Source organism: Crinia signifera, chromosome 2 (assembly GCF_055691185.1).
Source record: "Crinia signifera chromosome 2, ASM5569118v1, whole genome shotgun sequence".
NCBI classification, from domain to species: domain Eukaryota; kingdom Metazoa; phylum Chordata; class Amphibia; order Anura; family Myobatrachidae; genus Crinia; species Crinia signifera.
In genome coordinates, this window is record NC_139218.1 from 88,592,773 (window position 1) to 88,607,506 (window position 14,734).

General features: G+C 42.1%; 1 protein-coding gene across 2 annotated transcripts in view; it reads right to left on the reverse strand.

Moving 5' to 3' along the window:
* Positions 1-14,734, reverse strand: part of ASMTL (acetylserotonin O-methyltransferase like) — a 62,944-nt gene that overhangs the window by 5,736 nt on the left and 42,474 nt on the right. For both annotated transcript variants that reach the window (XM_083172536.1, XM_083172535.1), the window contains 3 exons: positions 12,483-12,664; positions 4,041-4,158; positions 3,099-3,242 (listed from right to left, as the gene is read on the reverse strand). In XM_083172536.1, the coding sequence (XP_083028662.1) occupies positions 3,099-3,242; positions 4,041-4,158; positions 12,483-12,664 (444 nt within the window). The remainder of the gene's footprint in view (positions 1-3,098; positions 3,243-4,040; positions 4,159-12,482; positions 12,665-14,734) is intronic.

Consider the following 14,734-nt stretch of genomic DNA (forward strand, 5'->3'; position numbering starts at 1 on the left):
CGCATCCATGCTGCAACACCAGACTGGAACAGGATGAACAAGCCACTTTGCACAGAGGGAGGCTAGGTTTAAATACCGCGCCTTAACCCTTCCTGTCCCAGCTTTCCACAGCTGAGAACGGCAAGCGGAACCAATATGTCCATGCATTGTTTCCGGGGGGCACTTTTTAGACTGCGCACCCATAGGAAACACCGGCCGGAAGTACGCGTCTGACGCACTTCCGCATCTCCTGCCGGCGGCGTGACTGCACTAGCCACGTTCTCCCCGCTCTGAGGCAGAGCGCTCTGAAGCCAACGGGCACCTGGAAATGCCGGCTGGCTACCACACCACACACGCGAGGCGCGCTGTTCTGCACCTAACAGAGGGAAGAGGTAAGACTCACCCCCGCAGCGTGCACTCGTGGCTAACGGGACGGCAGGCACCATACTACAGGGAAAGGGCTTATAAATAAGGTCCTTCCCTGCGTATCCTTCTTCCCCCCGGGGGACCTATCCCCCTCCAAACGAGGCAGCCTCTGAAATAAACAAAATGACCCTGCACTAACTGTCTATACGGAGACAGGAGAAAATGACACTGAGGGGAGGTAGAAGGGAGCTGATGTACCCAGAGTGGGCGGTCCCTGCAAAAGATCACCTGTCTGATTGGTTGGAAAGGGGAATATCCCAGTATACTGGCTGCCATGGGAATCGTAGGAAGAAAGGTAGCCATTTGAACAGTACTAATATTAGTGTACTTTACAGGAGTTATTCAATCATTTGTGATGTGTGGTCACTATATCTGGCTGCTCACATTACAGATAATGACAGTATCCCAGTATCTTTATGCAAAAAAAAAAAAAAAAGAAAAACATGCAAAATAAGTACTCACAAGGAGTTAGATAAATGGTCACAATTACGACAGACCAAGAATATTTGTTACAGTATTGTGTGTGCATCAATCCATTTGTAGGCACCTCATTTTTATTGGTACTTGTTTCCTAGCACGGCCACAATCGCGGCCATCGGGGGTAATTTTTAGTGGCCTGCGACGCGACCGACGCGATGCCCCCGATTTTTCCATTGAAATGCATTGAAAACAGTGAAAAATCGGGTCGGTCGCGTCGTGTGCACATAAAAATGCTTAAATGGTCCAGACATGATGCCCCCGATTTCCCCATAGGGAACAATGTTAAATGCCTCAATTTACCCGCGATGACCACGATTTCCCATAGGAAACAATGTTAAATGGATCAATTTACCCAAATCAGCATAGGGAAGAATGGTAAATGGGCCAGAAACCCCAAAAAAACCCACAGAGCAGTGGAATGTCCCCCCAAAAGTAGTTGACGCCACCCCGCCATCAACGTGAACCCGAAGCGAGGCGAGGGGCGGCGGTACGCGTCCTCCGACCTTTTCATGCCCTACTATCCACTAGGGCGTGGAGTGAGAATAGAATAGAGCCCGAAGCGTGGCGAGCGCAGCGAGCCCCGCGAGGGGACGCGGATACCTTCACAGGTAAACGCGTCCCTTCGCGGGCTTCCCAGGTGTCCGCGTCGCCATGGACACCTGGGAAGCCCGCGAGGGGACGCGTATAACTGTGAAGGTATCCGCATCCGCTCGCCACGCTTCGGGCTCGGTGGCTCGCTGCGCTCGCCACACTATTCTATTCTTACTCCACGCCCTAGTGGATAGTAGGGCATGAAAAGGTCGGAGGACGCGTACCGCTGCGCTCGCCACGCTTCGGGTTCACGTTGATGGCGGGGTGGCGTCAACTACTTTTGGGGGGACATTTCAATGTTATGGGGTGTTTTTGGCCCATTTACTATTGTTCCTATGATAATTTGGCTAAATTGAGCCATTTCACATTGTTTCCTATGGGAAATCGTGGTCATCGCGGGTAAATTGAGGCATTTAACATTGTTCTCTATGGGGAAATCGCGGGCATCGCGTCTGGCCCATCGCACCCGATTTTTTAGCGGCCGCGATGGCCCCGATGGCCCCGATTTTACCCCCGATGACCGCGATTAAGATCGTTGTGGCCGTGCTAGGAAACAAGTACCTTTTTATTTAATGCATAAAAAGAACACAAGTGGCATATGAAACACCTGGTCACTAAAATAAGGCAAAGTATAAAGCAAAGTCTAGGAAGCATCTCTGTCCGAACGCAGTAATTTTGCAAACCGCTGGACAAAATGATCTCTACTTTGCCCTATTACGCATGGAAGTTTCCCCTGAAACTTATGTATAGGGATGGGAAGCAAGGAAAATAAAGCTTTTAACATACCGTATAAACCAACAAAATAGACCAGGCTGCTGGTCACCGCACCCTGTGTAACTTAGACTTCACTCCTAGCATTAAAATGCAAGGTATCACTCCCTACAGCTTTCCCACCCCCAACCTTTAAATAGGCCCCTGCTTTGCTTTAAGCTCTAAACTGTGCTTAGGCATATTGAGGCAGATGTATAAGCTTTAACAAGAGATAAATGCAAGTGTGATAAGGAGAGATAAACGCCCAGCCAATCACCTGCTAACTGCCATGTTACAGCCTGTGTTTGAAAAAAGTCAGTAAGGAGCTGATTGGCTGGACATTTATCTCTCCTTGGGCCTTATTTTGGTTCATTTTTTCTGACAAAATCCTTCTTAGATGGGCAAAACCATGTGCACTGCAGGTGGGGCAGATGTAACATGTGCAGAGAGAATTAGATTTGGGTGGGGTTTTACTTCAAAGTGAGATCTATATTGCAGTGTAAAAATAAAGCAGTCAGTATTTTCCCTGCACAGAAACAAAATTACTCACCCAAATCTAATTCTCTCTGCACATGTTACATCTGCCCCCCTGCAGTGCACATGGTTTTGTCCATCTAAGAAGGATTTTGTCAGAAAGAATGAACCAAAATAAGGCCCCTTATCACCCTTGCATTTATCTCTTGTTAAAGCTTAATACATCTGCCCCATAATGTGCAGTTATGCAGGTTCGACCGGCGGGTGGGAATCCCACTCAGGGAGAGATTTCATAAGTCTGTGATGCATTTGTTTTAATGTCATTACTTTAACTACAATAAGTTTACCCCTGTGAAGCATGGGCCGGTTGCTAGTTTCAGGTAAAACATTTTTCCTACCTGAAGTAAATGTCACATGACTGGAATCCAATTTTTCAGGCTGGAAGGGAGAAATATGTTTAATAACTTCAGGTAAATCAAATACATTGACTCTCATTGCTGGGTATATCTGAACCAGTTCATGAGCGAGGACACCGGTGCAGCCTACATAAAAAAATAAAAATAAATGAATAGTTGAAATAGTTATTACATTTTTATTTGTTAATATATTATTAGTTTCTTGTTAACAGTGGTGTACAAGGAGTCAGGAGAAAGCACTTATAGTTACTGAAGGTAGTATTATTTTCTCTTACAACCAGCTAATATACATAATTTACTTGTACCATGCTGGAAGACCCACATTCCCCTTTGTACACTGTTCACCATGTGTGGCCAGCTTGCACCCTTTTACTTCTGGCATACTGCAGCTGCTCACTGCCGCAGTATATAAACAGTAAGCATGTTCCCTGCAGCCTAAATACAGTAGCTCTCTTCTCTCCAAGGGGGCAACTTAAATAGAAGATTTGTGCTCGAACCCTCCTGAGAGGCAAGCAAAAATCAGACAAAACTAGTTGCAGGCTTACCCAGTGAACCAACAGCCTTGCACCTGGGACCTGAGTAAGACAATACTCTATACTGCTATCCCTTGCAGGGTGCTATGCAGACAACCAAATAGCTATGAGCAGTCATTACTAGATGCTATGTAATGCAAATTACTAAATTACCTAACTTGTGTTAGGGCTGCAGGACCGATAGTTGCATTTCATAGGAGGAGTGTACTCTACTTACTAAAGGGGTATATTGTGGGTAATGTGCAGAAGTTTCAAAGACTGCAAAACTGAATGACCCATTTCATTCACTAAATATCTCATCATACTCTTTCTTGGCCCTTGGTTTTTGAATATATATATGTCCCACTCTGAAAGAAACAAGAGCAGCATACTGTATGAACATAAACCATACCTCCTAGGTCGCAAAAGGAAGGGTACTTGGAAAGGTCAAATGCTGTTGCTAGATCTCTGGCGGTGATTTTAACTGTGCAGTGCATTGCTCTCATAAAGCGCTCCTTGACTTCAGAATCCTTGCAATAAACAAACAATACAAAATTAGCTTTTTGTCATAAAAACACTAATTGCAAAGGCAAAATAAAAACAAAGCACAAAAAGGTACGTACTCTTATAACATTGCGTGTTGGGGGGAGCTATTTCATGACAGGTCAGCATTAATATTAAAAAGTTCAACTAGAAATAGTTTCAATTTATATCACATAGAAAAAAAAGAAAAAATAATAAAAACACAATTAACTGCTCATCAACAATTACCAAAATGTTACAAATATTCCAGCGCCCTCTAGTGGCACAAATCGTGCTATGACACCATTACAGAGCATGGAGGAAGTAAAATCTGAAAAACAGTAAAAAAAAAAACAGTGAAATGTAATAGGGTGAGAGAATAAAAAAGTTAAAGGAGATTTGGTTAGAAGTGGCAATCATTTAAACTGCAAAATCAAACTGGATTTGCAGTGTAAACAATTGCCGCTTTAAAAAAACCTGGAGATTACTTACCAAATCTCTCACTTTATGATTCTCTCACCCTATTACATTTCACCAAATATGTCTGTAATAGACAGATTGTTCATTCTAAAATAGCAAAGATGTGGGCAAATACACTCCAAAAAGTGTAAAGGCCGAAGCTTTTTTTGAGAAAATGCAAGGCACTTAGTTATTAATGGAGTAAAATATTAATTCCACAAGCGGTGGTACAGGAGACTGTGAAAAGAAAGTAAAAAATGGAACACTGATACACATTCATATTACGCCTTTCTGAATCTATATAAAAAGGGATGTTCCAACTTATACACATGACAAGATGAATGGCCTACTTGGAAAACTACTGCAGTCTCCACCATGTAGTCAAAATGAAGCCAAAATGGCTTTACTCACCACCTAAAAACGGAAACTGATTTTGCACATGTAGGAGCTGGAGCGGTTTTATACATATATCCTCACCCCATTATTAAGGCATTCCCAGCCTATCTATTGGAAAGAACTTTAACAACTATAAAAACATAGGGAAGAGAAGGTTTGATAAACAGAGGCTGTATATTGGGGCAGCATGGATGGTGTAATGGTTAGCATTACTGTCTCACAGCACTGAGGTCATGGGTTTGATTCCCACCAGGAGTTTGTATATTCTCCCCGTACTTGCGTGGGTTTTCCCGGTTTCCTCCCACAATCCAAAAATATACTGGTAGGCTAATTGGCTCCCAACAAATTAACCCTAGAATGTCTGTGTGTGCATGTACATGTGGTAGGGAATTATAGATTGTAAGCTCCACTGGGGCAGAGACTGATGTGAATGTTCAAATATTCTCTGTAAAGTGCTGCGGAATATGTGTGCGCTATATAAGAAACGGTAATAAATAAATATATGGTTTAAAATGGAATGTTTCTGGTATGGTATAAAATAATATGATAGTCATCTGCTGCACAAAGTGGATATGGCATTTAACTAGTAAATTAAATATTTTACTTAATTAACTAAAATAACATATTCATCATAAAGACCTGTAATGTTTACCTTATATAGGAAATATAATTTTTTTTACACAACATTTTAACAAATCTGAGCGATACTGGCATTTTTAGCCAATATTTTGCTCATCTCTCACAGAGATGTTGACACTAATATTTTGAATATTTTTCAAGAGATGTTGGTATTTTTAGCAGGTATTTTGCTCATCTCTCACAGATGTGTTGGCAAGCAAAGGGTTGAGTCTTTTTAAAAAGATATCCAAAACTTGACGTTATTCTCTGTAGCGATATGAAACTTTTCTTTCCTGTATTTGTCATAGTTTGTAACTTTAACCCATTCAGGGTCAGGCTCAAAAGCCCTAGTGCTAGTAGCAGATCCAATGGTGAGCCATTTTAAAATAAGAACATTAACATCGTTCAACATTCAATGTAGACCATTTATAAATTTTAAAAAAAAAGTTACAATTAATTAAAACATTTAGGCCAATCTGCTTGAATTACAAAAAAAAATTTGGACTGCAAAGGGTTTTTGGGGCCTACACACAGGGTGATTTCAGGGCATTTTCTAAGTGATCTGACTAGATCGCTTTAAAAAATGCCCCTACATTGCTCAGTTTGTAGAGGCCATAGTGATAGCGATGCGTGGCCTCCGCACGTTGCTGTTGCCCGGCGATTAATATCCATCATGCTGGATACATCTAGTTAATCCTAGGTCAGGGCCAGAGTTTTCACCGGAAAACACTGGCCCTGACAGATCACTCAGCACTGACACGTCTCTGTGTGCTGAGCGATCTTGCTGAGCGTTCTGAGCAATATAGCAGAACGCTCAGCAAATGTAAAGGCCGCTGAACCCTCCAAAACCCTGGGAAGGAAATATTACCACCCTGTATATAACAGCACATAACTAATTTAACTTCGCTGTTTAGCATTCATTGAAATTAGAGATGAGAAACTATAGTCTAATGCAGTGATTTTCAACCTTTTTACCTTGCAGCACACTAAATAAGACTTAAACAATTGCCATGGCACACCATGAGATCCCCACAGGGCAAAACACATTGGCCACCACAGGAAAAAAAAAAACATATTGGCCCCCACATTAACCCCTTACCGACGCAGCATGTTTTTGCCTTCCTGACAGAGCCCTTTTTTTCAAATCTGACATGTATCACTTAAGTGGGGATAACTTTTTTTTGCTTTTACTTATCCCAGTGATTTTGAGATTGTTTTCGCGTGACACATTGTACTTCAAGTTATTGGTAAATTTTGGTCGATACAGTCTGTGTTTTTTTGTGAAAAATACCAAAATGTCGTTAAAAAATGGAAAATTTAGCAATTTTCTAAATGTTACATTTTCTGCTTGTGAGACAAATAATCATACCACTCAAAATAGTTAATAACTAACAAAGACCATATGTCTACTTTATGTTGCCATCATTATTTCAACCTTCTTTTAATTTTTTTGGACACTAGGAGGCTTAAAATATAAATAGCAAATTCTCAAATTTTCAAGAAAATTTCAAACACTGATTTTTTTAGGGACCAGTTCAGTTCTGCTGTGACTTTGAGGGACTTGAATGTGAGACACCCCCATAAATGATGCCATTTCAAAAACTGCAACCCTCACAGTATTCAAAACAGCATTTTGGAAGTTTGTTAACCCTTTAGGTGTTTCACAGGAATTAAAACAAAGTGTAGGTGAAATTTCAAAATTTCATTTTTTTTGCAGATTTTCAATTTTAATACATTTTTCTAAGGAACACAGTAGATTTTACTAGAGAAATGTGACTAAAAATTGATTCCCCCAATTCTTTTGTTTTCATAAATATCCTATATGTGGCCCTAGTGTGCACGTTGACCAAACCACAGGCTTCATAATAGAAGGAGCACCTACTTGATTTTGGAGCCTCCTTTTTATGAGATTATTTTTTAGGCACCATGTAGGTTTCTAGGCACCATAAGATGCTAAAAGTTAGGAACCCCCCCACAAGTGACCCCATTTTGCAAACTACACCCCTCAGGGAATTCATCTAGGGGTATAGTGTACATTTCAAACCCCCAGGGGTTTCACCAATTGTGGTACAACTGGGCTGTGAAAATGAAAAATTACATTTTTTACACAAAAATGCAGTTCTGGCTCAAAATTTTTCATTTTCACAAGGAATGAAGGAGACAAAGCACCCCAAAATCTGTGCCCCAATTTCTCCCGAGTACGGCAATGCCTCATATGTGACCAAAAAATACCATTTGGGTGCATGGCAGGACTCAGAAGGGAAGGAGTGATTTTTGGATTTTGCAGCACAGATTCTGGTGGAATGAATGGTGGGTGCTATGTCGCATTAGCAAGACCCCCGAAGCACCAATACAGTGGAACCCCCCCACAAGTGACCCCATTTTGCAAACTACACCCCTCAGGGAATTCATCTAGGGGTATAGTGTACATTTCAAACCCCCAGGGGTTTCACCAATTGTGGTACAACTGGGCTGTGAAAATGAAAAATTACATTTTTTACACAAAAATGCAGTTCTGGCTCAAAATTTTTCATTTTCACAAGGAATGAAGGAGACAAAGCACCCCAAAATCTGTGCCCCAATTTCTCCCGAGTACGGCAATGCCTCATATGTGACCAAAAAATACCATTTGGGTGCATGGCAGGACTCAGAAGGGAAGGAGTGATTTTTGGATTTTGCAGCACAGATTCTGGTGGAATGAATGGTGGGTGCTATGTCGCATTAGCAAGACCCCCGAAGCACCAATACAGTGGAACCCCCCCACAAGTGACCCCATTTTGCAAACTACACCCCTCAGGGAATTCATCTAGGGGTATAGTGTACATTTCAAACCCCCAGGGGTTTCACCAATTGTGGTACAACTGGGCTGTGAAAATGAAAAATTACATTTTTTTACACAAAAATGCAGTTCTGGCTCAAAATTTTTCATTTTCACAAAGAATGAAGGAGACAAAGCACCCCAAAATCTGTGCCCCAATTTCTCCCGAGTACGGCAATGCCTCATATGTGACCAAAAAATACCATTTGGGTGCATGGCAGGACTCAGAAGGGAAGGAGTGATTTTTGGATTTTGCAGCACAGATTCTGGTGGAATGAATGGTGGGTGCTATGTCGCATTAGCAAGACCCCCGAAGCACGGTGAAATGATGAACCTAATAATCCATAGATGTGTGGTATATTTTAAAGCACTCCTTCATACATAGGCCGGGTTTGTCGGGGCAAGTTTCACAGTGGAAAATAGTTTGCTTTCGTATTCCCTTTTTATAGCAAACTTTGCACCTTTTTTGTGTCCTGCCCTTTTTTCCAGTGGAGGGGATTTCGTTTGGAAAATGCTGCCCTGATACAATACGGGGGCCAGTACTAGAAGTACTGGGGCCAGTACTAGAAGTACTGGGGCCCTCTGCCTGCTGGTTCCCAAATATTAGGCCCTTTATGACTTCCTCTTGAAAGTGCATAAATGTCCCCGTCTGGCTGGTAGAACGGAATAGTACGTAAGCGTTATACAGTGCCATCTGGATGATATACACGGCCAGCTTCTTATACCAGATTTTTGTTTTCCGCAGGGCACTGTACGGCTTCAGTACCTGATCTGAAAGATCCACTCCGCCTATGTACTTATTGTAATCAAGGATACAAATAGGTTTTGAGGTGTGGGTACTGGTACCTCGTACAGGGACGGAGGTGGTACTGTCTCCGTGAATTGTTGTCAGTATAAGGACATCCCTCTTGTCCTTATGTTTGACCAACAACATATTTTCGGTGCATATTCCCCTGCTTTCACCCTTTCTCAGTAATTGGGCAACGTGCGTTTTTGGGAGGCCTCTTTGGTTCTTGCGCACAGTACCGCAAGCTGCTGTACCTCTTGAACCAAGGGCCTTAAACAGGGGGATGCTGGTGTAAAAGTTATCCACATAGAGGTGATAACCCTTATCCAGGAAGGGGTGCACTAAATCCCAGACAATCTTTCCACTAACACCTACGAGGGAGGGGGGGCATTCTGGCGGTTCAATTCTTGTGTCCTTCCCTTCATATACCCTAAACCTGTGGGTGTACCCCGAGGTACTTTCGCACAGCTTATACATTTTTATGCCATACCTTGCCCTCTTATTGGGAAGGTACTGGCGGAATTTAACCCTTCCTTTAAAATGTATAAGTGACTCGTCTACACAAATGAATTTTTGGGGGATGTACATCTCAGCAAATTTGGCGCTGAAATGATCAATGACCGGCCTGACTTTGAATAGCCGGTCAAAGGTGGGATCATCTCTGGGTGGGCACTGTGCATTATCGTTGTAATGCAAAAATTTAAGGATTGTCTCAAAACGAGTCCGGGTCATGGCCATACGATGAAGTGGGGTGCTGTACAGAACATCTGTACTCCAATATTGCCTAATTTCTGGCTTTTTAACTATGCCCATATGTAACGCCAGACCCCAAAACGTCATCATCTCTACTGCATCTACAGGGGTCCACCTAGCAAATGATGACGTGGGGTTTTGGGCAATAAACTGCTGGGCATATAAATTACTTTGGTCCACCATTAAATTTATAAAATCATCAGAGAAAAAGACTTTGAAAAAGTCAATTTCTTTGAGGCCTGTACTATCAAATTGGATTCCTGGGTTGGCCAAAAACTCAGGAACCTGGGGCTCAAAATTGTCTGGTGGTGGGGTCCATACGAGATCAATCATTGGGGGGGGGGGGGGGTGTCTCAGCTGCTCTACGGGGGCGTCTTTGAGGGGGTCCCTCATCACTAGAGGAGGAAGAGGAGCTTAAGACAAATGCCAATTCATCGCTTACTTCACTGGCTGTGTCAGTGTCAGAGGCAAGAAGGGCATATGCCTCCTCCGCTGAAAACAGTCTTTGCGATGATTGGGACATTTTTATTATTTTTAAGTGTAGTGTATAGTGTAGGGGGGGGTACAAACTTTATTTCAACACGGGGGGTATGTAGTGCTTTAACACGTGTAAGTTTAAAAGAAAAAAAAAAAAGCTCCTGCGCCAAAAATTGAGCACAGATGTTGGTCAGTAACGTCCGTCACTGATCAGCGCTCAGCGGGCACAGGACACCCACAAAAGCACCGTGGGTGTAAAAACAATAAAAAAAAAAAACCACAGCACTCTCCAAAAAAAAAAAAACAATTTAAAAAAACTGCTGAAAAAAAATTATATCAACCCTGTGCCAAAAATGCTGTTCAGTGATGTACGTCACTGATCAGCGCTCAGCGGCCACAGCAAACCCACAAAAGCACCGTAGGTGTAAAAACAATTTAAAAAAAAAAACCACAGCACTCTCCAAAAAAAAAAAACAATTTAAAAAAACTGCTGCAAAAAAATTATATCAACCCTGTGCCAAAAATGCTGTTCAGTGATGTACGTCACTGATCAGCGCTCAGCGGCCACAGGACACCCACAAAAGCACCGTGGGTGTAAAAACAATAAAAAAAAAAACCACAGCACTTTCCAAAAAAAAAAATTTTTTAAAAAACTGCTGATGACTCAAAGGCAACAGAAATTTGATAAAAAAAAAAAAAAAAATTAGATCAACCCTGTGCCAAAAATGCTGATCAGTGATGTACGTCACTGATCAGTGCTCAGCAGCCACAGGACACCCACAAAAGCACCGTGGGTGTAAAAACAAAACCCCACAGCACTCTCCAAAAAAAAAAAACTGCTGATCAGTGATGCAACACTGTGATGCAACACAGTGATGCAACACTGATTAGCAGTGAGGGGCAGCAGGCACACAACTGTGGGTGCAACCTGACAGGGTATATATAAAAAAAAAAACCTGCACCCCAAAAAAAGGTGCTGATCACTTAGTTTATAGTGATCAGCACAAAAGGGGGGCAGCAGGGGGGAGCAGATACAAAATTATAGCACAAAATAATAGCACACAATTTAAATCTCTGCCACAATGACGCTGCTGCAGCAGCAGCAGCAGCAACACAAGGAAGTCACAAGGAAGTCACACCAGGAGCTGGCAGCACGGATGCCACCAACGATCAGGTCAGTATAAGGCACAGATGGGCATGGAGACCGCTCTGCACGCTGTTCCTGACCGGAATGGCGGCTGCAGGGCTGTCTCCGTTACCTCATTTGAGGTGTAATGGCTGTGATTGGTCCGTCGGTCCGACGGACCAATCCCAGCCTTTTGGGGGCAGGTGGGGTGAGGTGGGGTGACACCAGTGTCACCCTTACACCCGGTGGTGATTGGTGCTGTACTTTACAGCACCAATCACCACCGATCCCTGTGTCACCGGCGAACGTTATTCGCCGGTACACAGAAAACGCTGTAATTGGCTGTTCACATTGAACAGCCAATCACAGCGATCGCCAAACGGGGGGGTATCGCTGCCCCCCCTGGGCAATGAGGGAAGATGTCTGCTGTCAGGGACAGCAGACATCGTCCCTCTGTCACCGCGTCTGTAGACGCGGTGGCACTTTGAAGTCATGACGTACATGTACGTCATGTGTCGGGAAGTACATCCCGGCCATGACGTACATGTACGTCAAATGTCGGGAAGGGGTTAAAAACAATCACACTGGTCCCCACAGGTAACAAAAATAAAATACATTGGCTCTTCACATGAAAAGAAGAGACCAGTAAATAACATTTGAACTGGTGGTGGCTGTAAATGGGTTTGGGCATCTCTAGATGTGGGGGCACGCTTGAGAACAGCTCAAGGCACACTAGTGTGCCACGGCACAGTGGTTGAAAAACACTGGTCTAATGTATCCGCTTTGTTGTCCCAATGCTTATATATAAGCTAAAAATGAAGTACCCATGATACTAAAACATTACTGTTACACATATGTTTGTCCAATAGGAGATGAATGAATCCTATTATGTTCTTACATGCAAGTTCTCAGACATCTTCTCGTAGGTGTTTTTTTGTTGACTTTTTCCTTCCACCACTGCAGACTCCAAATGTGTAAAGTGGAACCACAAATGGTAATTTAAGTGCATTATATACGCATGGATGGAAAGCTCTGAAGATGAAACCAGATAAGCGTCGGCTAACTCTGTGTTCCGGTACACTAGGAAGAGAAAAGCACAAGGTTACAGATACATATAGCTTGACCTAAAATAGAACATCTTACTTTGGCAAAGGTTTTATACAGAATGAAAAATGGCTGATGTAAAACATAGATCCTGTGGCCTTCTAATCATTTTGTACCAAAGTAACACACAGAACATTACCTTCTTTGTATTCTATACGATGGCGAGCTTCCTATAGCCATAGTATTTTTCCAAGCTGAGATACATAAGTGTCCAAATGTATCCAGCGGTTTTGATAGAATATGAATTGTGGATGCTAGGGAAACAACCAACAGTGGGTAAAAGCAATAGCCTGCAAGAAGCCGCATGTGCGGAACTTTGTGCAGCTAGGTTGGTCTTGCCTTGTCAGTGATTATCGCATTAAAAATAAGGGCATTCTCAAACAAAGTCCCCCACTTCAGGCTTCTTGCAGGCTATTACATATAGCCCAAATGTGATTTATTTAATGAAGAATGAGGCCTTTGCATACTGTAGGATTCAACATTAAATTACACAGCATTGTGGAAATAGAGGCGTGACCTCAGCTGTGCTAATTGATATTTCAGAAAAGGCAATAGGTGGAATTGTAATCGTGCACATATAATAAAAAGGATATATAGTTACGTATCTCTGTATTGTAACTTGAAGTGAAACATGTAATGTTGTTCACTCCCAACTCCTCCAATATTTCTCATACAAAAAAAGAAAAAAATATACATAGTGTGATACTGTTTAAAATTAAACCAAAAGTCTCTAGTTAAAATTTCCGGATGAAATGAAATCCTTTCAGTATGGGTCTTCGTAACAAAGAGGCTCTTTGTTATTCACTCATTGTTCCTATCTGTGTTAAATGCCTTCCATTTTATTGTTATATCAATAAAACCACTATTGGAATGATTGATCTGCTTGGGTGCTGTTTCCCTTTGGAGAAAGAAACCGCTATAGGAGGATACACCTTTAAGATGAAGTAAGACCACGTGAGCATCAATTTTAAAGATACCTTTATATGTTTTCATGAAGTATTGTGAATGTGAGCTTATTGTAAGCACCTTATTGTTGATTCAGCACAAAGGGTGATCCCGTAAGAATATAGCATCACGAAGACCCATACTGAAAGGATTTTATTTCATCTGGAAGACTTTTGGTTTAATTTTAAACAGTATCACACTATGTATATTTTTTCTTTTTTTGTATGAGAAATATTGGAGGAGTTGGGAGTGAACAACATTACATTTTTCAATTCAAGTTACAATACAGAGATACGTAACTATATATCCTTTTTATTATATGTGCGTGATTACAATTTCACCTATTGAATTTTCTGAATTGTATTTTTTGGGGGTTTGGAACTATTCCTCCTTTTGGTGGTTATTATTGCTGCACAAAGGCGCAGTAGGTACTGTGAAAATCCTTTCTGGTTTGTGCTAATTGATAGGACAACTGTCAGGCAGCAGATACAACCAAAAGAATACTGGCAAGTCCTGGGCGCAGATACTGCTCTCTAATGTTCTTGTTGAGTGTGCCCAAAAAACAAGGAGAGAGAGAGAGAACAAAAAATAGTGCAATACAGTAAAGCACATAAAAACATAATGCTGAGGAGCTATTCTCAGATGGTTGCGACTCGTACCCTAAAAGTCAGTCTACTTTTCAAGGTAGACTTAGATCGCTTGTTTGGGGACCGGTAACGTCACCATCAGATCCTGAAATCCTCCTATTTCTGATGTTGCTTGTAAATAAAGCGATGTTTAAGGCAACAAACAGGCGTCCCTGGAAGTTGATCACCTGGGTCGGTCAGAAGTTCACCTTGTCCTCCACACTGCCATTTGAAGGACAAGGCCGTGTGGAGGACAAGGTGAACTTCTGACCGACCCAGGTGATCAACTTACAGGGACGCCTGTTTGTTGCCCTAAACATCTGCTTGTATGGTCTACTTTCCTTTTGTAGACAACATCACTTGGTGAGTCAGTTGTGTTACACCTTGTTTTTAGTGTAAATATTTGTTGTAATTAAAAGCGGTACTTCACCATACCAGCTTTTCGTTTTATTTACATGCAACATCGGATTCGGGA